The sequence below is a fragment of the Salvelinus namaycush genome, chromosome 29 (assembly GCF_016432855.1).
Source record: "Salvelinus namaycush isolate Seneca chromosome 29, SaNama_1.0, whole genome shotgun sequence".
NCBI lineage: Eukaryota > Metazoa > Chordata > Actinopteri > Salmoniformes > Salmonidae > Salvelinus > Salvelinus namaycush.
Genome location: NC_052335.1, coordinates 20,099,160 through 20,124,224, shown reverse-complemented (window position 1 = coordinate 20,124,224; position 25,065 = coordinate 20,099,160). Strand labels below are relative to the sequence as shown.

The 25,065-nt window shown below is 46.0% G+C and overlaps 1 protein-coding gene and 1 pseudogene across 1 annotated transcript in view; both read right to left on the bottom strand.

Annotated features, from left to right (window-relative positions):
- Positions 1-6,702: 6,702 nt before the first annotated feature.
- Positions 6,703-9,779, bottom strand: LOC120023993 (annotated as a pseudogene).
- A 733-nt stretch (positions 9,780-10,512) lies between these two features.
- Positions 10,513-25,065, bottom strand: part of LOC120024337 (cation-independent mannose-6-phosphate receptor-like) — a 44,851-nt gene continuing 30,298 nt past the window's right edge. The window contains exons 34-48 of the mRNA XM_038968557.1: positions 24,598-24,866; positions 23,866-24,081; positions 23,581-23,730; positions 23,287-23,445; positions 22,896-23,100; positions 22,548-22,700; positions 22,203-22,437; positions 21,892-22,028; positions 21,607-21,724; positions 21,005-21,151; positions 18,001-18,185; positions 17,560-17,746; positions 13,282-13,443; positions 13,096-13,165; positions 10,513-12,929 (exon numbers count right to left, since the gene is read on the bottom strand). Of these exons, the coding sequence (XP_038824485.1) occupies positions 12,495-12,929; positions 13,096-13,165; positions 13,282-13,443; positions 17,560-17,746; positions 18,001-18,185; positions 21,005-21,151; positions 21,607-21,724; positions 21,892-22,028; positions 22,203-22,437; positions 22,548-22,700; positions 22,896-23,100; positions 23,287-23,445; positions 23,581-23,730; positions 23,866-24,081; positions 24,598-24,866 (2,828 nt within the window). The 3' untranslated portion in view covers positions 10,513-12,494. The remainder of the gene's footprint in view (positions 12,930-13,095; positions 13,166-13,281; positions 13,444-17,559; positions 17,747-18,000; positions 18,186-21,004; positions 21,152-21,606; positions 21,725-21,891; positions 22,029-22,202; positions 22,438-22,547; positions 22,701-22,895; positions 23,101-23,286; positions 23,446-23,580; positions 23,731-23,865; positions 24,082-24,597; positions 24,867-25,065) is intronic.

The following is a 25,065-nucleotide window of genomic DNA, read 5'->3' as shown; positions in this document are numbered from 1 at the left end:
CCCGAAGCGGATCATTTGTTCGGTCCAAAAACCCAGGGCAATGGATCGGATCCCAGTAGGCGACCCTAAACAGCGTCACCGCAGAAGAGGTAGACGGAGCAGCCTCCTGTCCAGTCTCTAGACAACAAGGTGGACGGAATTAGGGCAAGGGTTGCCTTTCTGAGAGACATCAGAGATTGTAACATTCTCTGTTTCATGGAAACATGGCTCTCTCGGGATATGTTGTCGGAGTCGGTACAGCCACCGGGTTTCTTCATGCATCGCGCCAACAGAAATAAACATTACTCTGGGAAGAAGGGTGGGGGTGTATGCTTCATGATTAACGACTCATGGTGTAACCATAACAACCTACAGGAACTCAAGTCCTTCTGTTCACCTGACCTAGAATTCCTTACAATCAAATGCCGACCATATTATCTCCCAAGAGAATTCTCGTCAGTTATCGTCACAGCTGTGTATATACCCCCTCAAGCAGATACTGCGACGACCCTCAAGGAACTTCACTGGACTCTATGTAAACTGGAAACCATATATCCTGAGGCTGCATTTATTGTAGCTGGGAATTTTAACAAAGCAAATTTGAGAACAAGGCTACCTAAATTCTATCAGCATATTGATAGCAGCACTTGCGCAGCCAATACCATGGACCACTGCTACTCTAACTTACGCGATGCATACAAGGCCCTCCCTCGCCCTCCCTTCAGCAAATCCAACCATGACTCCATCTTGCTCCTACCGTCCTATAGGCAGAAACTCAAACAGGATGTACCCGTGACTAGAACCATTCAACGCTGGTCTGACCAATCGGGATCCACGCTTCAAGATTGTTTCGATCACACAGACTGGGAAATGTTCCGGGCAGCCTTAGAGAATAACATTGATCTATACGCTGACACGGTGAGTGAGTTTATAAGGAAATGCATTGGAGATGTTGTACCCACTGTGACTATTAAAACCTACCCTAACCAAAAACCAAAACTGAAAACGCGAACAACCACATTTAACCATGGAAAGATGACTGGGAATATGGCCGAAAATAAACAGTGTGGTTATTCCCTCCGCAAGGGAATCAAACAAGCGAAATGTAAATCTATTGACCAAGTGGAGTCGCAGTTCAACGGCTCAGACACTAGACGTATGTGGCAGGGTCTACAGGCAATTACGGACTACAAAAATAATTCCAGCCCAGTCACGGACACCAACGTATTGCTTCCAGACAAACTAAACAAATTCTTTGCCCGCTTTGAGGATAATACAGTGCCACCGACGCGGCCCGCTGTCCTTCTCCGTGGCCGACGTGAGTAAGACATTTAAACGTGTTAACCCTCGCAAGGCTGCTGGTCCAGACGGCATCCCTAGCCGCATCCTCAGAGCATGCGCAGACCAGCTGGCTGGTGTGTTTACAGACATATTCAATCGCTCCCTATCCCAGTCTGCTGTCCCCACATGCTTCAAGATGGTCACCATTGTTCCTGTACCCAAGAAGGCAAAGATAACTGAACTAAATGATTATCGGCCTGTAGCACTCACTTCTGTCATCATAAAGTGATTTGAGAGACTAGTCAAGGATCATATCACCTCCACCTTTCCTGCCACCCTAGACCCACTTCAGTTTGCGTACCGCCCCAACAGGTCCACAGACGATGCAATCGCAACCACACTGCACATGGCAGTAACCCATCTGGAAAAGAGGAATACCTATGTAAGAATGCTGTTCATTGACTGCAGCTCAGCATTCAACACCATAGTACCATCCAAGCTCATCATTAAGCTGGAGGCCCTGTGTCTCAACCCCGCCCTGTGCAATTGGGTCCTGGAATTTCTAAGGGGCCGCCCCCAGGTGGTGAAGGCAGGAAACAACATCTCCACTTCACTGACCCTCAACACTGGGGCCCCACAAGGGTACATGCTCAGTTCCCTCCTGTACTCCCTGTTCACCCGTGACTGCGTGGCCATGCACGCCTCCAACTCAATCATCAAGTTTGCAGACGACACAACAGTAGTGGGCTTGATTACCAACAACGACGAGACAGCCTACAGGGAGGAGGTGAGGGCACTCGGAGTGTGGTGTCAGGAAAACAACCTCTCACTCAACGTCAACAAAACAAAGAAGATGATCGTGGACTTCAGGAAACAGCAGAGGGAGCACCCCCTTATCCACATCGAAGGGACAATAGTGGAGAAGGTGGAAAGTTTTAAGTTCCTCGGCGTACACATCACAGACAAACTGAAATGGTCCACCCACACAGACAGTGTGGTGAAGAAGGCGCAACAGCACCTCTTCAACCTCAAGAGGCTGAAGAATTTTTGCTTGTCATCTAAAACCTTGACAAACATTTACAGATGCACAATTGAGGGCATCCTGTCGGGCTGTATCACCACCTAGTACGGCAACTGCACCGCCCTCAACCGCAAGGCTCTCAAGAGGGTGGTGCAGACTGCACAACGCATCACCAGAGGCAAACTACAGTACCTGCCCTCCAGGACACCTACAGCACCCAATGTCACAGCGGGGCCTGTTCACCCCGCTACCATCCAGATGGCGAGGTCAGTACAGGTGCATCAAAGCTGGGACCGAGAGACAGCTTCTATCTCAAGGCCATCAGACTGCTAAACAGCAATCACTAACTCAGAGAGGCTGCTGCCTACATAGAGAGTCACTAGTCACTTTAAACAATGCCACTTGAGTAATGTAAGATATGTAAACATTATTAATCTCATATGTATATACTCTATCTTATACCATCTACTGCATCTTGCTTATGTCGCTCGGCCATCGCTCATCCATATATTTATATGTACATATTCTTATTCCATCCCTTTAGATTTGTGTGTATTAGGTAGTTGTTGGGGAATTGTTAGATTACTTAGATATTACTGCACTGTCGGAACTAGAAGCACAAGCATTTCGCTACACTCGCATTAACATCTGCTAACCATGTGTATGTGACCAATAAAATTCTATTTGATTTGAGGAACACATACACACACAATGAATAGATTTTCACCTCAGACATTATCAATACAATAACCTTTTTATTTGAAAGCATGATATTTCAGCGCATTCGCTTATAAAAATAATAGAAACATATATAAGAGCCTCCCGAAGGGCGAGGTGGTTTAAGGCACTGCATCGCAATTGCTAGCTGTGCCACTAGAGATCCTGGTTCAAGTCCAGGCTCGCGACCGGGAGACCCATGGGGCAGCTGTCACGTTCCTGACCTATTGTTCCTTTTTCTTTTATTTATTTAGTTGGTCAGGGCGTGAGTTGGGGTGGGTTGTCTTTGTGTGTTTTGTCTAGTTTAGGGTGTGTATATTGTTTAAGGGGTTTTTAGTATGTATGGGGTTGTGTTCAGTGTAGGTGTTTAGGAAAGTCTATGGTTGCCTGATTTGGTTCTCAATCAGAGACAGCTGTTTATTGTTGTCTCTGATTGGGAGCCATATTTAAGGCAGCCATAGGCTTTAGGTGTTTGTGGGTAATTGTCTATGTCATTGTGTAGTGGTCAGTGTCAGCACCATTTGTTTATATAGCTTCACGGTCGTCAGTTTGTTGTTTTTGTTTCGTTCGTTGCTCTTCTCAAATAAAAGGAGAATGTATTTCTCACACGCTGCGTTTTGGTCCTCTCTTCAAAGTCAAGACGATCGTGACAGAATTACCCACCAAACCAGGACCAAGCAGCGTGAAAGGATGGAACAGCGCTTAGTGGAGGAATGGACCCGGGAAAAGGATGAGTGGAGAACAACCTGGGAAGAGATAGACAGGTGGGCGTGCGATCCAGAGAAAGTGCCGGAGCCTGCCTGGGATTCGCTGGAGCAGTGCGAGGAGGGTTACAGGATTATGGAGCTGGAGAAAGGAGCACGAAGGCGCGGTAGGAAGCCCTCGAGGAAACGCCAAACATTTCTTGGGGAGGGGCTCATGGGGAGTGTGGCGAGTCCAGATAGGAGATCTGCGTCAACTTCCCGTGCTACCCGTGAGGACCCTAAGAAGGAACCTGAGCCAGTCGGGCTGATATTGGAGGTGAGCAATGGGAATGATACAGAGACTGTTAAGGATTTATTGGGGAGGTTGGAGGAGAGTGAAATGAGGGAGCTGCTGTGTTGGTGCGTGAGGCACAAAATCCACCCGACAGAGCGTGTGCGGGAAGTGATGTTACCTGAGTCAGCTCTTCATGCTCGTCCTGAGGTGCGTGCTAACCGTCTGGTAATGACAGTCCCACGAACCAGGCCTCCTGTACGCCTTCCTAGTCCTGCACCTCCTGTAGCAGCCTCACGTACTAACTCTCCTGTGGCAGCCCCTCGTACCAGTCCTCCAGTTCCGGCACCACGCACCAAGCCTTTTGTGCGTCTCCAGAGTCCAGTCCGTCCTGTTTCTCCTCCCCGCACTAGCCCTGAGATGCGTGTCCCCAGCCCGGTACCACCAGTACCGGCACCACGCACTAGGCCTAATGTGCGTCTCCAGGGTCCAGTATGCCCTGTTCCTCCTCCCCGCACTAGCCCTGAGATGCGTGTCCCCAGCCCGGTACCACCAGTTCCGGCACCACGCACTAGGCCTAATGTGCGTCTCCAGGGGCCAGTATGCCCTGTTCCTCCTCCCCGCACTAGCCCTGAGATGCGTGTCCCCAGCCCGGTACCACCAGTTCCGGCACCACGCACTAGGCCAAATGTGCGTCTCCAGGGTCCAGTATGCACTGTTCCTTCTCCCCGTACTCGCCCTGATGTGCGTGCCCTCAGCCCGGTACCACCAGTGCCGGTACCACGCACCAGGCCTATAGTACGCCTTGAGAGTCCAGTGTGCCCTGTTGTTGTTCCCCGCACTAGCCTGATGGTGCGTGTCCGTAGCCCGGTACCTCCAGTTCCGGCACCACGCACCCGGCCTACAGTGCGTCTCAGCCGGCCAGAGTCTGCCGTCTGCCCAGCGGTGCCTGAACTGCCCGTCTGCCCAACGGCGCCTGAACTGCCCGTCTGCCCAAAGGCGCCTGAACTGCCCGTCTGCCCAGCGGCGTCTGAACTGTCCGTCTGCCAAGCGCCGCATGAACTGCCCGTCTGTACTGAGCCCTCAAAGCCGCCCGTCTGCCATGAGCCTGCAAAGCCGCCCGTCTGCCATGAGCCTTCAGAGCCGTCCGCCAGACAGGAGCCGCTAGAGCCTTCCGCCAGACAGGAGCCGCTAGAGCCTTCCGCCAGACAGGAGCAGCCAAAGCCTTCCGCCAGACAGGATCAGCCAGAGCCTTCCGCCAGACAGGATCAGCCAGAGCCTTCCGCCAGACAGGATCAGCCAGAGCCTTCCGCCAGACAGTATCAGCCAGAGCCGTCCGCCAGCCATGAGCAGCCAGATCCGTCCGCCAGCCATGAGCAGCCAGATCCGTCAGCCAGCCATGAGCAGCCAGATCCGTCAGCCAGCCATGAGCCGTCCAGCCAGGATCCGTCAGAGCCGTCCAGCCAGGATCCGCCAGAGCCGTCCAGCCAGGATCCGCCAGAGCCGTCCAGCCAGGATCCGCCAGAGCCGTCCAGCCAGGATCCGCCAGAGCCAGCCAGCCAGGATCCGCCAGAGCCAGCCAGCCAGGATCCGCCAGAGCCAGCCAGCCAGGATCCGCCAGAGCCAGCCAGCCAGGATCCGCCATCCAGTCCGGTGCTGTCCCTCAGTCCGGTGCTGCCCCTCAGTCCGGTGCTGCCCCTCAGTCCGGTGCTGCCCCTCAGTCCGGTGCTGCCCCTTAGTCCGGTGCTGCCCCTTAATCCAGTGGGGTTAATTTGGAGGGTGGCCATTTGGAGGAGGCTACGAAAGCGGGTAGTGACTATGGTGGGGTGGGGACCACGACCAGCGCCAGAGCCGCCACCATGGACAGACGCCCACCCAGACCCTCCCCTAGACTTTATGCTGGTGCGCCCGGAGTTCGCACCTTAAGGGGGGGGTTATGTCACGTTCCTGACCTATTGTTCCTTTTTCTTTTATTTATTTAGTTGGTCAGGGCGTGAGTTGGGGTGGGTTGTCTTTGTGTGTTTTGTCTAGTTTAGGGTGTGTGTATTGTTTAAGGGGTTTTTAGTATGTATGGGGTTGTGTTCAGTGTAGGTGTTTAGGAAAGTCTATGGTTGCCTGATTTGGTTCTCAATCAGAGACAGCTGTTTATTGTTGTCTCTGATTGGGAGCCATATTTAAGGCAGCCATAGGCTTTAGGTGTTTGTGGGTAATTGTCTATGTCATTGTGTAGTGGTCAGTGTCAGCACCATTTGTTTATATAGCTTCACGGTCGTCAGTTTGTTGTTTTTGTTTCGTTCGTTGCTCTTCTCAAATAAAAGGAGAATGTATTTCTCACACGCTGCGTTTTGGTCCTGTCTTCAAAGTCAAGACGATCGTGACAGCAGCGCACAGTCCCATCGTCGTCTGGGTTAGGGGAGGGTTTGGCCGGCAGGGATGTCCTTGTCCCATCGCGCTCTAGCGACTCCTGTGATGGGCTGTGCGCATGCGCGCTGACATGGTTGCCAGGTGTACGGTGTTTCACATTGGTGTGGCTGGCTTCCGGGTTAAGCTGGCATTGTGTCAAGAAGCAGTGCGGCTTGGTTGGGTCGTATTTCGGAGGAAGCATGGCTCTCGACCTTTGGGAGTTACAGCGATGAGACAAGACTGTAACTACCAATTGGATACCACGAAATTGGGGAGAAAATGGGGTACAATTAAAAGGAAAAAAAATAAACTGATGTATAGAAATCTCACTTATCTGGAAACTCAATGGTGTCAGGAAGTTGTAAACCTTTGGTCTCAGGCAACAGCAAGACCAAAGCTCCAGCCACAAACACAAGGGCCCCTTGTCACAAAGACTTATCACCATCAGCATATAAGTTCCCGCCTGTAAACATTCCCTAAGTAGCTGTGCTTGTGGCTTTATCAGCCAAAAGTATTAGTTTCAAGCTAATCTCTTGTGAATAGACTATCAATGTCTTTGGTAATTGGTAGCATCTTAATCAAGCATCTGACCAAATTACGCTAGATTTTAGTGGGTTAAACCGGGAGTAGTTTCAAACTCAAGATATTCAGATACTGGTACAGTAAGATTCCATCTTCATACAGCATTGATATGTTACAAGTTAATAATGCTTGTGTATAATCATGTTCTAACATTGCAATTAGGTACCGAAGATGATGAGTGGCAGCTCCAGCCAGATGACAGCCAGCCTGTAGAGAAGGAATGTCGCCACGATGCATCCGATGTCACACAGAGTGGAGCACACTGACACACCCATGTTCCTTAGGAGAGAAACAATACTACCACTGTCTGGAATTTTAGCATTAAACTGAACTTTTTGTTATGCTGATTGTCAATGTTGTGTGATGCAACCATGTCGTGCTATTTATTTCTATATTGTTGTTTTCTGTGCCCCCCTGGTAAACCTTACCTGACAAAGGTGGGGTACAATTCATTGTTTACAAACACCAGCATCTCAAAAGCCATGATGATGCCCAAACGGCCAATGCAGGTCACAACTGTTCTGAAGCAGAACATACCTGTAAATGAGGGAAAGAAAATAATTTAATGCACATTCAACCTGGCAGGTCATTGCTATTTGACATCAATGTTATCATAGACAATAGACATAGACTCACTCTCAGGGATCATATCAGTGGTGAAGCAAGATGCTCCAGCTACAATGTTGGCCGTAGCAAAGGGAAGACGCTGTCCAATACGGTCAATGGTGAAGAGGAAGGCAGCAGGGAACTCCACCAAGCCAGAGATCAGGACGTTAATGTATACATCTCCCCCAGAATTCCGAGGTGCATAATAAGACCCTGGTAGACAATAGCACTAGTGAACCTGGAGGAAAGACACAAGTTATTTACTGAGGGATCAAAGTGACTGTAAAGGAAACCATATAGTTGTGATTAATAAGGCTATTATAGTTCTTGATATTTTCTTGTTTGTGGAAAAGGTTTTACCAGTTGAAACTAGTGAGGATGAAGATGTGTTTTCTCATGTTTGGAGTTCTGATTAGGTCCATGAATGAGACAGTTGAGGTCTTGGCATTGCCGTCTCTCATTGTATGTAAGACACAGTAGCGTATGAAAGTTATTCTTCAATCTAGTTTACCATGCAGTGCTGTCTGTGAGTGTCTGTACGATACATCAGCCAAATGTGTGTAATAACAAACTACATTTCAGTAACTGGAGCATTCTTTCTTTCACAGTTCTCCTGTACTCTACTCCTATCAGCTCAGTGACTGAGGAGAGGGGGTAGAAGCAGGGCATGAGGACAGGACACAGAGGATATGTAACGAGTCCCATGTGTTGCTGGTGAGAGAGTCAGGCGCAGGACAGCAGATACGAGTAAAAAAACGTGCTTTACTCAAAAAAGACAAATATACAAAGTAACATCTTGAGCACACACAGACGGACCGAAATTACAATAAACAATCACTCACAAAAACCATGTGGGGAACAGAGAGTTAAATAATGAACAAGTGATTGTGGGATTGACAACAGGTGTGTGAAACAAAGACAAACAAATGGAAAATGAAAAGTGGATCGGCAGTAGCTAGAAAGCCGGCGACGTTGACCGCCGAACGCTGCCCAAACAAGGAGAGGGACCGACTTCGGCGGAAGTCGTGACCTATGGACGAGAGAGGAAGCCTCTGACATGATGCTATAGTCAAAAGTGTTGTGACTGACGTACTATCTCCACAAGTGCAATATGATGTGATTATTACAACTACAATTTCTAAAACTACAATTTGAAATGTAAAATTATAATTCAAATGTTAAGGTTTTAGACATTGTTTAAAAAAAGCAATGTTGTCATACTCAGGACATATCCAGCCACCCTCCCTTGACACCAAAGCCATAGAATGCTCAGAAGACTAGCATGGATACTCAATTTGGAGACCATGCTACAAGGATTCCCAAAATCCCATTCATGAGGTTGGACACTAAGAAGCTCTTCTTTCTGACAAATCTAAAATGGAGAAAAAGGAACACCCAGAGGATGGAAATTCAAATCTTTATATTTCATTTTTCCATCTCTGCACATAGTATTTCAGAAGTGTATGTCTTTCATTCAGGGTTCACTCTCTTTTAGCAAGTCCATTTTCCTTCACTTTTTCTCATTAAGTCAGTAAGAAATCTGCACTGGTGGGATCTTCTGTCTGACCCACATAGCCTTCGGTATCTGTCAGCCAGGTATCCAATGGCTATGCTGCCTATAAAGAAGCCCACATTGAGTGTCGCCTGGAATATGTCCACCGCCCAGACAACAGCACACACCAGGTCAAACTGAAATTCACAAATACCTTATCATTCACTGCCATTTTAATCGGTTCTTTGTTCTGACAATTATTCTGACAATTAAAATTGAACATATATTTCATGAATATTTCATAAAGTTTTCACCTTGGTCACAAAGGACTGCCTGACTTCGTAGTCATACTCCCAGCCTACCTTGCAGGAGGTCATGGGAGCTTTGCTGCAGTGGGCGTCGGTGAGGTCAGACTGGGTTGTCACAGGTCAGACCCGTATTGTTCCAGTCCAGGTCATACTGCTCACACTGACTGTGGACCATCACTCCTGAGGTGTTGACCAGAGGGACCGTGATATTTCTGGCGTCCATCAGGTTCCAGCCACAGCCCTGCCGGATCTGACTCACCCCTGAGTCCCGGCACCAATGCTCTGAGGTGAACCCCTGGAACATAATGCCTACGTAGACCCATGGCATGGAGACCATGCAGAGCAGGAAAAGGATGAACTTCTGGGATCACCCCAGCTTGCCCACCTCCTCTAGGTTGTCATCAAAAGTGTACAAGTATATGGTTGCAGTTTTCAGTCACTAAGACATTTGTGACTGCAGAAAGACCTGACCATGGTTTTTCAATGGTGTGAAAACAATCAAAGGTCCAACAGAGGTTGACCTTCGACCTATCAGTGACTGACGATGCATTTAGACACGTTCACTAGAGCAGGCTTCAGACGTCATGGGGATCTTGCAATTGAACTCTACAGAATTCTTTAATAATCTGTTTGGTTTGATGAAGGGCCAAATCCAATAACACATTCATTGACGGTCCATCACAAACCACAAAATGTTCATTGTTACAGTATACATTAGTGTATACTGTATGTATATTTGTTGTCTTGAATTTACCTGGTCTTGGTGAGTTCTAAATGCATTGCCCACTCAATTACATATTATTTAATCATGCCACTATGTCCATTTCATTTCGGTCAATATTTACTGTATTGTAAAAACTGAATACGCCTCAACTGTGTTTGTCACTTTTTAAAAGTTTACAGTGGAAAGTCAACATGGTCAAAAGAATGATTGATCTTACAGAAATGTAGGTCTACCTCACATTTTCCTTTTGAAGCCTCAGTGATTTATGACTAGGGAAACATACAGTACTGGTGTACAGTACTGAGACTTCTGAGGTTCTGTTCAATAAATGCATCAACCTGTTGACCTTTCATAGTAACCTTAGTGAAATCTCCACAATCCTGGAAGTGCTAAATGATGTTACTCTTTACTAGAAACAACAGTGACGGACAGCTGAGCTCTTTTTTTATTCAAATAATGCAACATTTTTACATCAACATTTAAACATGAAAACAGACAAAAAGCAGTAAAACATGTTTGAGAAAGTAACATACAAGAACCAAATCACCTCCAAAAGTACCAACTCGTCAGAATGGAGCTCCTTATCCCATTATTCATACCCACACAGATGAACCAAGCAGACGTGCTTTGGTGCTTACAGCAGACCTAGACATTATACAACGAGCAAGGATTTCCTTCACATTACTACCACACAGGTAGTAATGTGCAAAGATTTCCTTCACATTACTACCACACTACCACACACATTACTACCACACTTTCCATCACTCCTGAAGAAAGGTAGCAAGTGCTCTTTCCCCATATCAAAGTACCTGAAGACATCTCATTGTTTCTCAGGGACCAAACTCAAACACTGACTTGCAATGGTTTGAAGTCTGATTTTTTTTTTCATCTGACTTCTACAGTAATGTCTGTTTTAAATATTAGCCTTTGTGCAGTTATGTCACAATTTCAATTCATGATCTTGGAGGTGTGGAAACTTATGAAAAGAAATGCAAAATTATATATATTTTATAATCTCGCACAACATTGTGACTTTTTTCTGTTATTCCAAAACGTTTCTCCTATTAATAACACGTACAGCTACAAACCTTAATAAATACCCTGAAAGGTGAACCATTATTTTTGGGATAAGGTCGCTATGGCCAGCGGCTTGCTAATAAGTGTGTGAACATTAGCTTCAACACTGGTGATAAACACTGGCATAACAAAGAAACTCTCCAATTTGAAGTCTGAAGAGAGACAACAGTAACAAGAATCCTGTAGCCAGACTGGTTAGTGAGGCATGTTCCACTTCAAAAGCTTTTTCTAATTACTGTTCTGTACCACTGACATTAATATGAGACATTGTCCCAACTGCAAATACATGAGAGTGGAATAAGTGACTGCCTGTGTACATGTGATTTGTGTACTTGTGTGTGCCAACTGATAAATGCTAAATTAATTTCAAATAATCCATATTTTCCCAGAAAGGTAATACTGTGATTTCTGCTAAAGACCCAGTAAAGGGATAGATATGGCTGAGTAAGACCGAAAAGGGGATCTCAAGCTCACAAATACATTGCATCTTTAAATGGCACTAGCTACAACTTTCATGACTTCCGTTTATGAGGGATAGCACATGCAATTTGGCAAAAAGTGAGTTTCAGCTCTACAGAAAACGTCCCTTTTCAAATAAACTTAGGTCATGACTTTAACAAGGCAACATCTAGAAGCAAAGTTAATTTATAGCATTTAACAGATACAGGAACTAGCTGTGCCTGTTATACATATGGTACATATGGAGTGCAAGTACAAAACCACATGATGATTTGATATACTGTTGTTGAATAAATACGATTTAGGGAACTCTAAAAAAAAAATACAACCTAAGAATCTCATGTACCAATGAGTTATGGTTTGAGCAACACAGTTTCAAGTCCCTGTTTTCCCAATAACTTATTTTCCATTTTCACAACAATCCATTCACGCAGAGGCCAATCATGTCCAATCCTGGCAAGGTTAGCAGTATAGAGTTTTACAGAGCAAATCAGAACACAAATAAATATTAAAAAACTTGAATAAGCAATTCTCAGGAAGATGCAAGTGACAAAATAGAATACCATTACCTATGTACATAAATTAAATCAAAATCAAACATTACAAAAACAATGAATTGATGAAAACACTCATCAGGAAGGCATCGACTTTCTTTCGAAGAGGTCCCCCCCCAAAAAAATCTGCTCTTTAAAACTGTAAACAGCCAACAGACATTCTGCATCGTTCCCTTTACAAAATAAACAAAACGCCTCTAAGAGTTTCAGCTTTCTTGCGTTGTCGTCGTTGTGTGGAGACATTCAGAGAAAGAGAGAGAGAAAGAGTAAGAGAGAGATATTAGTTCAGGTGGACGGGAGAATGGGGAGTCCCTCACACTCTCAGCAGGTCCTCATCGCTGTCATCCTGGGGCTCTTGTTGTTTCCTGTGGGGGGGTCTGTCGTCACGGTGAGGCTTGGCCCTTCCCCTCCTCCCCCTGTCCTCCAGGAGCCCCACCAGGTCCTCATCACTCTCCTCCTCCAGCAGGGCGCTGCGGAGGGGTCCTGAAGTGCGGGTCCTGGAGCTCGAGGGTCGTAGAGTGGTCCGACCACCATGGACACGCACCCCGGGGACAGATAGGACCTCGTCCTCACTGTCCTCCTGCTCGTCCAGGGAGAAGGAGCGCAGGACGTCGCCGTTGACGGGCTTGGTGGTGATGTGGCCGTTCTCCTGGCCCTCCTTCCCGAGGCGAGAGGACATGGCTGGGGCCTCCATCTCCTCCATCAGCCACTCCATCTCATCGTCCCCTCCCTCATCATCCATGGTCACCTGCAGGGACAAACAGACAGGGGAGAAGATTCAGCACTGGGAACTCACCACACCATCATTGACATGGAATCAATTACTTTAAAATATAAACAGAATTGAAGAGACTATATACTGTAGCTGGTTGATTTGATCTGTACTGTACTATAGGGTTTATTGGTGTGGATACCTTGGAGTATTTATAAGAAACAGGGTTTCCTCTCCTGCAACATCCAATCACTTTCTGTATAACCAGCTCCCTGGAAATAGAAAAGATTTAGGAAAAGATAATAGGATGCATGTACCATATGACCAAAACACACTGAAGCTGTATTCACAAATTAGTATCTATAGCCCCTATGCGAGATGTCTCTACCTCCTCTCTCGTTTGTGCAGTAGCAGAACCAGCAGACAGATGGTCAGCACAACCAATAGCACACTCAGGACCGCCCCCACAGCCTGGCTCCTCCCAGACAAGGCCCTATGGTCCTCCCCTCCGTCATCATCAGTCTGCTTGGACTCGGAGGTATCCACAGTTCTGTACGGCACACCAGACAAAATTGTTAACTCGAAATGACACAACGACAAGGTTCCAGTTTAACAAAGTTTACTCAACTATATGAACACACTACAAGGTAGCCATTACTCTCAAGGCCAGGTCCAACAACGACCAGACTTCCTGCGCATGCGCACTCTTGACTGAGTGATAGCCCCGTAATAACAGAAATATAGGGATACTTAAAACATGAACTTAACAATCTCCCCCTTTTCTTTAAAGACAAATTAAACATCAACAACATAATTAAATGTCCAAGTATTATTCAAGATCCCCATTACAAATGGGTTGTGTGACAGTTTTTATTTGTATTACTCAAGCTGCCACTTTCCATTACTGAGAGCCTGTAGGAGCGAGAGCCTGTAGGAGCACAAGACCGGATGCTCCTTTTTTAGTCAGACAGTCAGCAAGCTTTTCCTTTGTGGTTGACCACAGAATCCGCTGGATTCTCTGTGCTTGAATAAGTTCCTTGATGCTGCTAATCTCAAAGTCTTTTCTCTGACAGACTTGGTTGACTTCACAGCATCAACTAATGAGTAGTTGACAGTGACACAAACTACAGGTAGAAAGTGCCGTTTTGTCCCACCAGTGTTAACCTAGCGAAGCATCACTGAAGACAACTAGTTTCAAAGAGTCATCTTTTCCAACATGCTGAAACTTTAAAGTCACTTTTTGTGATTTCAGTTTACGAACAACTTTGTTTGCCTCATGAATGGTTTGTACAGTGGCGTGTTTTGTGTTAGATGCCAAGTTGCAACCATCAAACCAGGTCTACTCTGTCTCGCAGTCCATAAAATTTGTCCCATCTTTGACCTCAATTGACCAGCTTCAATTCCACAGAGGGGAATTCCTTTGTACGGCTCTTGAAGAATCCATGTGGATAGGTTGAAGATTCTTGATATAGCTCTCCTGTTGCAACAGTATTTTTCCATCAACTGTAATAAACTCTATGCCAACATAACAAAAATGATCATGCTCCTCACGATCAACCTAGAAAACAGCTTTGAGGTGTGGAATCACAGTTGAAGCAAAGGTCTGTGAGCCACCCCAGATAAAGTCATCAACATGACAGGCAAGTACTCCAGTCACATTGCAGTCTTGATCAAGCCAATAGAAGACTGCAGGATCCACTTGTGACATTTTTCCACCTGTATTCAGCATTGTTGCCTTGACTTTGTTGTACCAGTAGAGTGATCCATCTGCCAGTCCATACACACACTTCTTTAGTTTCCACAGTGTTCCTTCGCTTTTAGCTTCAGGCGGAGGTCGGATGTGAATGTCCCTTGACAGCTCTGTTCCCTGCAAAAATCCAGATTTGATGTCTATGGAATTAAGTTTCCATTTTTTCTGGCAGATCACTGACATCAGCAATCTGAGTGACTCTGAGGCGCATGTCGGTGAGTCTTCTGGGAGTTGTTTAGCAGCCAGCTCCTCAAAACCTCTAGCCACTAGACGTGCTTTGGGCACTATTCCAGTTAAGGATTCTTTAAGGGTACACACCCACCTTGTTGAGACACATTTTTGGCCAATGTCTTTGACTTCCTCAAACACTCCATTTTTCCTCCAATTACTGAGCTCATCTAGCTTAGCTGAGTCAAATGACACGTCCTTTGTTTCAAGTACATCATCATTTTGAATGTCATTCTGTTTTTCTCGATTTTCCATTGGTTCAATTCTGATATTATCTACAAGTGGCAGGTCAGCTGACCCTGTTGTACCAGAAAGTGTAGCTGGTTCAGAGTACTGCAAGTTGTACCAGCTCTTGTGTTTTGCTTTTCCTGCTCGTCCAATGACGGTTGCTGTATGTGGAATACCACTTTCTCTGTCCGTGTATTTAACAGTTTGTCCAGTTTTCAGATTGGAACAACCATGTTCTCTTAACACATGTGGCTGTTGAATGTTTTCCTCATTTGAACGCTCAACAGTATTACCTGTGGCATGGTTGAAGGTCTCTACTCCATTTCCTGTGTCAGTTTCGGTGTCCATATCATTGGATGCGACATCTGGTAGGTTTGTGTCTGTTACTGTGTCCTTTTTGTCATTTTCATTAGGAGACTGATTCTCAGCAACAGCCCCTCTATCTTGTTGATCATTTACTTTCCGCAATCTTGAGTGATGCACCCTGACAGTCATGCCTCCGTGCCTCACAAATATCACCACACCATCTTGACCAATGACTACTCCCGGTCCTTTCCACTCTTGACAGTCAACTCGTTTGTAGTACACTTTGTTTCCAGTTTCGTACTTATCATCATTATTACCTGAACTGCTGAGTAACTTCTGAAGTCTGTCAACTGTATCATGTCCAAACTGTTTGTAAAGCTTTAACAATACTTTGTGTTTTTCTTTAGTGCTCATGTTCTCTGTGTCAGTCAGAATCTCATTTTTGCATGGACTCTGTGTGATGTCTTTGTCTAAAATGTTTACACAATAGTGGCCTGAGGTAGTAAGTTCAAGAGTCACTGGTTGTTTAAACATCACTGCCTGGTCATTTTTTATGTCTAGTACAGCCCCTGCCTTCTTGAGGGAAGCTTTGCTTAATAGTAAGGGGATATCTGTAGGGACCACCTCTGTTTCAATGTGACACTTAGTCTGACCAATTTTTGCTGGTATCTTAACTCTCTTGGTAGAATGGACAATTCTCCCATCTCCAAATTTGAAAGCTCTGTTGCTTGGTGTGTCAATCATATTTTGTACTTCTTTCATATTTAGTTCACTGACATAGCTATCAAGCCATTTTGCACCACACACTGTCCGTGTACATGCAGTATCAATCACAGCAGATCCTAAGGATTCAACTATAAAAATCTCAGTATCAGAAGCAGATTCATTTGAAAACAGTGTAATGTTACACTGCTCTATCTCTGTGTTTACATTTTCCTCTGTTAGTTTAACTTGTTCATTTTTATGAGGACAGTCTTTAACCCAATGGTAAGTGCTTTGACAAATTGCACATTTTGATCTCCTTCCATATGTGTCCAGTGGATTTGTGCCGGGAAATGGCGCCCTCTTCTGGTTGTCTTGAGAACGTGACTTGTTGGCGCCTTTTCTGTGCTGCTCGGTGTAATATGCTGCGTCACTCACTTGCATTCCATCTGTTATTGGCGCGACAGACGTCTTTTCACCAAATATTCTTTTTAGTGCCGACTTCATAGTTGCAAAAGTCAGCACAGTACAAGCAGTCAAAGCCAACTGTTTCTCCCTACCATCTAGACAAGCAGTGTCTAGCAACTTGAACCCTAACACTGCATCTGGGAGAACCATATCGTACTTGCGCATCCTATTGTACCTCTGTTCGAAATCAATGATGTAGTCCGTCATTGCAACCGAAATATCTCTCGTAACACTGTCAAAGTTTGAATATGCCTCGTAGGCACGGTCTTTCTCTTCTTTAAGAAATACAGAATCCAGTGCTGTGATCAAAGTTCCCATACCGTCATCCTTGTTCAAATCCTCAACGGATATTTCCAGTGCTGTATCTCTCGCTCTTCCCTCGAGCGATAATACCACCGCAAGTGCTTGCTTTTTCGCGTCCAGATTAGTAACGCGTGTCCAGATTCCCAGTTCATTTTTCCAACTTTCGTACGACCTCTTCTCGTCGAAGCGAGGTGGCACATTGTAGTTAGAAACCATCCTCTGCTACCAATGTTAACTCGAAATGACACAACGACAAGGTTCCAGTTTAACAAAGTTTACTCTACTATATGAACACACTACAAGGTAGCCATTACTCTCAAGGCCAGGTCCAACAACGACCAGACTTCCTGCGCATGCGCACTCTTGACTGAGTGATAGCCCCGTAATAACAGAAATATAGGGATACTTAAAACATGAACTTAACAAAAATGTCACACTTCTACTTTATACAGCATCTTTCATTCAAATTCAAAGTCCAATTCAATGTATGGACTGGTAATAGAATTAACAGCTCTGGGTCGCTTTCAATAGACACAACTGGAAGAAAGCGCTTTAAAGCTGAAGTTGAAAAGCCTTTTTATAGGCCAACTTCAGTTAGTACTTCCTGTTTCAAAGCATTTTCTCCTTTTTTGAAACAACTGAACACTATCCTGATGTCTGTGTGTCGAGTTGTTCACTCACACTAGGCCACAGACAGTGGAGGTGTGCCAGATGAAGAGGTACTGGCATCCGTCCGTCTCCAACAGAAACTCTGGGATGCCCTCCCCGGCTGAGGGGTTACATTGGAACAAGATGGCCGACGACACCGTATTGGAATTGTCCCGCATACACACAGACTCCGATGGGACCAGCACGTCCAGGTTACCACCTGAGGAGAAAGAGTCCATCCGTCAATCACAAGCAACTTAATGGAGTGAGCTTATTGAGTCATTGACGTCAATGTAAGTATACATGATTACCAATTACTGTATCTTGTGAGTGATGTTGACATCTGTCTCATCTTTAATAAGTGCAAGGTGAGGCACTGAGGATGTTCAACACCATGATCCAAACCCACCCATACTCTATTCCCCAAAGGCCCAGACCACTTTGGAGTAAACCTGTGTCTAGCTTGTGTCTTACCTTTGATGTAGTACTTGGCCTTGCTGGAGGAGCCGATCTTCCTACTGTAGTCTCCGTTGATCTTCACCTGGCAGATGTTGGCCCCGAGACACATGGAGAAGGAGCTGTCGGTGATGCCTGACAGCTGAATGTCATAGATGTACTTGTCCCCATTGGAGCGAATGTCCCCAGAGGCCTGGTGGAGCCTACAGAGTGGACAGACGGACAAAAAACCTGGCCTGAGTACATTCATAAAAGGCTTATTTTATCTTCCCTCTAGTACATTTCTAAACATTTGTTTTATGTTCCCTGCTGCAACTGTAGAGGGGTTCAATTGCATCAAAGGCCCACTGGTGTTGTAATAGGCATTTAGGCAGTTAAGAGGCCAGAGCAACATTTGACCATTTATGACATAAGAGGCTTTGACCCATAGAGATCATATTAAATTACTAGAGGGATTGTCATAAACCCTCAAAGTTCCACAATGGGCCAAAATGGCAGCCATCTTAGTCAGGGAGAAATCCAAAACCAGTCTAATTGGAATGAATGGCAGTAGAGGCATAGGTGATGCATTTCCTGCTTTGACTTATGCAGGAAAATAAAAGTAAGGCATGTGATGTATCAGAAATTGTGTATTGGAATTATAAATATAGTTTATACAGGTTTTATTCACAATTTTTGTATAAATAGCTTCTAGAATATACACTGCTCAAAAAAATAAAGGGAACACTTAAACAACACAATGTAACTCCAAGTCAATCACACGTCTGTGAAATCAAACTGTCCACTTAGGAAGTAACACTGATTGACAATAAATTGCACATGCTGTTGTGCAAATGGAATAGACAAAAGGTGGAAATTATAGGCAATTAGCAAGACACCCTCAATAAAGGAGTGATTCTGCAGGTGGTGACCACAGACCACTTCTCAGTTCCTATGCTTCCTGGCTGATGTTTTGGTCACTTTTGAATGCTGGCGGTGCTCTCACTCTAGTGGTAGCATGAGACGGAGTCTACAACCCACACAAGTGGCTCAGGTAGTGCAGCTCATCCAGGATGGCACATCAATGCGAGCTGTGGCAAGAAGGTTTGCTGTGTCTGTCAGCGTAGTGTCCAGAGCATGGAGGCGCTACCAGGAGACAGGCCAGTACATCAGGAGACGTGGAGGAGGCCGTAGGAGGGCAACAACCCAGCAGCAGGACCGCTACCTCTGCCTTTGTGCAAGGAGTAGCACTGCCAGAGCCCTGCAAAATGACCTCCAGCAGGCCACAAATGTGCATGTGTCTGCTCAAACGGTCAGAAACAGACTCCATGAGGGTGGTATGAGGGCCCGACGTCCACAGGTGGGGGTTGTGCTTACAGCCCAACACCGTGCAGGACGTTTGGCATTTGCCAGAGAACACCAATATGGGCAAATTCGCCACTGGCGCCCTGTGCTCTTCACAGATGAAAGCAGGTTCACACTGAGCACATGAGCACATGTGACAGACGTGACAGAGTCTGGAGACGCCGTGGAGAACGTTCTGCTGCCTGCAACATCCTCCAGCATGACCGGTTTGGCGGTGGGTCAGTCATGGTGTGGGGTGTCATTTCTTTGTGGGGCCGCACAGCCCTCCATGTGCTCGCCAGAGGTAGCCTGACTGCCATTAGGTACCGAGATGAGATCCTCAGAGCCCCTGTGAGACCATATGCTGACACATGCACATTTGTGGCCTGCTGGAGGTCATTTTGCAGGGCTCTGGCAGTGCTACTCCTTGCACAAAGGCGGAGGTAGCGGTCCTGCTGCTGGGTTGTTGCCCTCCTACGGCCTCCTCCACGTCTCCTGATGTACTGGCCTGTCTCCTGGTAGCGCCTCCATGCTCTGGACACTACGCTGACAGACACAGCAAACCTTCTTGCCACAGCTCGCATTGATGTGCCATCCTGGATGAGCTGCACTACCTGAGCCACTTGTGTGGGTTGTAGACTCCGTCTCATGCTACCACTAGAGTGAGAGCACCGCCAGCATTCAAAAGTGACCAAAACATCAGCCAGGAAGCATAGGAACTGAGAAGTGGTCTGTGGTCACCACCTGCAGAATCACTCCTTTATTGAGGGTGTCTTGCTAATTGCCTATAATTTCCACCTTTTGTCTATTCCATTTGCACAACAGCATGTGCAATTTATTGTCAATCAGTGTTGCTTCCTAAGTGGACAGTTTGATTTCACAGAAGTGTGATTGACTTGGAGTTACATTGTGTTGTTTAAGTGTTCCCTTTATTTTTTTGAGCAGTGTATGTAAACAGACCATAAATCACAGATTTTGTTTTCTTGGAATGTCGTGAGTGCTATTATATGATTATTTGTTGCATTTACAACTTGTCAAAGTCCTATCATCAACTGATTTGAGCCAGTGTATGGCTGTGAATTGACTGCATTGTTTGAATGGAATGTTGGCTTATTGGGAGTTAAATTTGAAACATTTATGGAATCATTCCTCTAAAACAGGTTGGCTGGCTAGCTAGCTAGTTAATACACATACAGTGAAAATAAATTATTCACATTCATTGTTTTACACAATATCTTAACACAGCACTGGCAAAACCATAGTTGACCAGCTCCCTGACAAACATGGCTGATCTTTGGACCATCATAAGAAGGTTCATCTCCATTCTAGTATTCTAATTCCTAATTCTATGCTTTGACCTATGATCAATGACCTAGAAGATAACATGTAAAAAAAAAAATTAAAAACATGTAAAAAAACAAACATGTTTTTGGCTCAGCACATGAACTTGACTCATAACAGGTGTCAATATAATATTATCAGGGTTAATTGTTTAACTCTAGCTTTATGACCGTTACAAAAAAAGATTGCAGATATTTTTTCTATACTGGTCCCCCATGGGAATCAAACCTACAACCTTGGCGTTGCAAGCACCATGCTGTACCAACTGAGCTACACGGGACTAGAATGGAGAGGTGGCCTGGGTTGTTGTGACAATAAAGTTGGTTGATTGAACTGTGTTAGTGGTGAGAGGTGTCACCTGTAGTAGAGGGCCCCCAGGCTGAAGTTGGCCCCTGTATCGGGGACTTTGATGGTTCCGTTGACCATCACCACCTCACGTTGTTGAGCAGCGCATGCCGCACGCGTCTCCCAGCCCAGCACAAACTCACACGAGGCTTCATCCACGCTAAGCACAGAGACACAGACATTTAGTCAGAGAGTGTGTGTACAGTATATGTGTCTGTGTGAGCGTTAACAGGAATCCTTGAAAGAGCGACAAATGAAACCGTGAGCGATGGAAAAGTTTAACTAGAAAAATAAACATGACGTTCAAGACTTGAAAAGGACATTTAAATGGTCAATTTTCAACTACGAAGGAGGTTAAAGTGCCTCCAACTTGACCATTCAGTAACTTTTCCTAGTGTTATTGAGATTAATAAGTTTGTTTTGCCCACAGGTCCACATATTAGTTGCTGACTGGAGGCCAGCTGGCTTTCCTCTGTAGGAGAGAAGACCAGGTCCCAGATCTGTTTGTGCTGTATAGCCAACAACCATAGCAGCTGGTTATCTGTCACAAACAGATCTGGGACAAGGCTACAGGCAAGGAGGCTCTCCCAAGCTAACTGCTTACAGCCCACTCACCTCAGCAGCTTGGGCTGGCCTATATTAGGACCACAGGTCAGCTGGACCACTGTCTTGGCCTTGAGGCCGTTTCCACACACAGTGTCTCCCATGGTGTAGCTCACTAGGATCTTCTTATCTGGGAGAGGGAGGGTTGGTTAAGGCAATACATCTATCACAGCTTATTTTAGTGGGTTGGGACACAAGCCCAAGACCAATGTGAAACGTAACACATGACATTCCAATTTTGAAAGAGTTTCCTCCAGTCCTGCTAAGGTGTGGGTGTGAGGGAGCTGTAAGACCCACCAGAGACGGCCATCTTCTGGGTGTAGACACGGCCCAGGGTCTGGGTCTTCCCCTCGCTGGTCCTCCGGCACACCGTGGCTCCCTCAGGGCAGTCTGGCAGGCCCCCATGGATCCCCTGGCACAGGTTGATATAGTACCTGGAGACAGCACAGCCAAGCTAAAGCTCAAATAGGTTTTTTTCTAACAGCTTGCCACTACTGTGCATTTTCACTCATCATCAAGTTGTACAGAGGGAGAGAAAGACAGAATGGGAGAGGAGTAGGAGGGAGAGAGGAAGATACAGAGAAGGAGTAGGGAAAAGCTAAACATACGCCATTTTGTTGTGGCTGAACTTCCAGGGCTCTGTGAGAGAGGAGAGGGTGCGCAGGTCGTAAGTTTGGTGCTGGTTCACCAGCTTACACTCCATCTTCTTGGGTGGGCATACAGTCGTGGTTCTCCACTGGAAGGTGGCAGCGCAGCCTCCTGTCTCACTGAGAAGCTCTGGGGTGCCATGGCCGGCTGACTGGTCACAGGTGAACAGGATGGACGACTGCCTCTTCCCTGTAACTGAGAGGGAGACGACACACACAGCAGTATTGAGCACAGTTAAGCCCAGAGCCAACTCTGTTCCACATTATACAAGATCGCCTAAAAGCATTGCTTCGACCAGTAATTACCATTAGCGCAGAATCCCCATTTCCTGTCCTTGTTAAAGTCGCTGGTGGTGGCACACCAGTCTCTCCCATCCATCCTGCCCTCGGTTATACACGCTGTGTACGACTTCTTCAGGAAGTTGAAGGGAAACACGCACACCTCCTCATTCTCAGTCACTAAAAAGGAAAACATGTACAGCAATAAAAAAAACAGCACTATATTTTGTCTCAAATGAGCTTCACTTTGGGATACAACACCACATCAAGGCATCATAGGTCGCATCTTAAATAACACCATATATATATATATATAGGTGTCATTAGCGGCTTGGTCATAGATTCAGAGGCAGGACTGACTGAGAACAGTCTAACCTGCTGGGCAGATGTCTCCTTCTCCGTACTGCATAATGACAGCCTGCTCCTCGTGTTTGTAGTCCATAGTCATGGCCTGGCTGATGCCATAGGAGAATGCTGAAACGCCCGGCGACTGCATACACACTGCACTGTTCTTACATTTGGGGTCCGTCACCGCCCCACACACATTGATCTTATAGGTCTCTGAACCGACGCCGGGCACCTGGAAGAGAAAGACAAAGGGTATCAACAAGGATGAAAGGCATCATGAAACAGAATAACTACTTAGAAAGAAAGCCCTGTCCACCTAATACATGGACAACTGTGTGTTAATGCATAGATAAGAAATATAGCTAAGTAGAAGTAGGTATATCGAGGGTAAGAGGCCACGTATGAAAGGTCAACCCACCTGGATCTCCCCAGAGAGGGGTGAGAGGTCAAAGGTGAACTGCAGCTGTGAGTCAGTTAGGTTACAGAAACTGGTCTGAGTGGCATCAGGACAGACCAGCGGAGTGGCCCATTCAAACACATACATACAGTCCTGCTTCCTGATCATCTGGGGCGAGCCCTGGGGGGACAGGAAAGAGGCTTTCATTCTGCAAAGGCATTACTTCTATTTCTGCCAGCTTTCAACACAAGAACCATCAGTGAGAAAAGGTCACTAATATATAGACACTCCATCTGTGAAACGTGTGGTACTGACCAGCTCCAGGCCTCTCTGGCAGGTGAACAGGATGGTGGAAGTGTAGTTCTGGGTGGAGTCAGAGGGGCAGGTGGTGGTGCTGTTGAAGGTGATTGACACCTCATTGGTCATGCTGTTGAACTCCGGGGTGGAAGTGATTCGACCAATGTCCTGTTAGCAGGAGAGAGACAGAGAGATAAATCCTTGAGCATGCTGGTTTGTAAACACAGAAGGAATACTATTAAAGAGTCTTCATTTCTGCTGTGTGTGTTGTGGTGCGCATGCGTTTCTCTGCGTGTGACTCACTACAGGGGGCCCCTCGTTAGGGTCCATGCAGACAGCGGCCCCTGGGGGACAGGTAACCCCAGGGATGTGGTTGAGGGGCTGGCAGATGTTGATGTAAAAGTCAGGGGACTGGTCCTTTTCCACCAGGTCCTCGTCTGTGGCCATGTAGTAGCCCGTCACATGGATCAGAGGAGTCAGGTCGATAAGGGTAGAGCCGTTCAGGACTGAACACTTCACCTATGGAAACATCATGAAAGAGAGAGACGATGGGGACTAGTAAAGAAAAAAGATACATCAGATGTTTACATATTAAATTGCCTATTAGATATAATACACCCAATACAGTACACCAAATTTGAATAGAAAGTTGACAGCTGTTGGTTGAGATCTGAACACCTCAATATGATGTCAGTTGAGGTAATTCAGCAGACTAAACATTATTAAGTATTAAGAAAATCTTTCAGTCACCTGTGTAAAGCAGCACATGCATGTAGTTTGGTTATTCAACACAGACAGTCAGTTACATCAGTAACAATAGATGACCAGTACATTGACTTGTTTGAAATGAATTTACATCAAGGGCTCACTGGCATGACTGGTAAGCACTATCGAAGAAATTCCACCTATCAATTAGGGGCTAGGTAATGCAAATTGCCATATTACTTATGTCTATCTAATCTTTTCAGTTATACTCAGTCAAGGGAGTATGAGGCTACGGGTTGTTTTGGAATTGGGAAAAACACTTGTAATTACCTGCTGTTCGCACACCAGGGGCGTGTGCCAGGAGAAGAAGTGTGTGCACGTGTTGTTGTCTGAGTACACCAGTACTGGCCCCGTGCTGGCCTCTCCGTGGGCCTTGCATACAAAGCTGATGATGCTTTTGTGTGTGATGGCGGGGTTGGCTGCACACACAGCCCCGCCCTCATAGGTCAGTTCCACCACCTGGTCCAGGTATGACAGCTTCCTGCTGGCCCGCCCACCACTCAGAGCACTCTTGGTCTCCTTGATACACACACCTGCACCTTCACGCACAAACAACTACATTACCATAAGCAACTGAACAGACTGTCTACGTTGATCAAACTCAAGTCTAAGCACTCCATTTCTAGAAATTTTGCACAAGGATTCAGTTTTTTTTTTAAATATACACTGCTCAAAAAAATAAAGGGAACACTTAAACAACACAATGTAACTCCAAGTCAATCACACTTCTGTGAAATC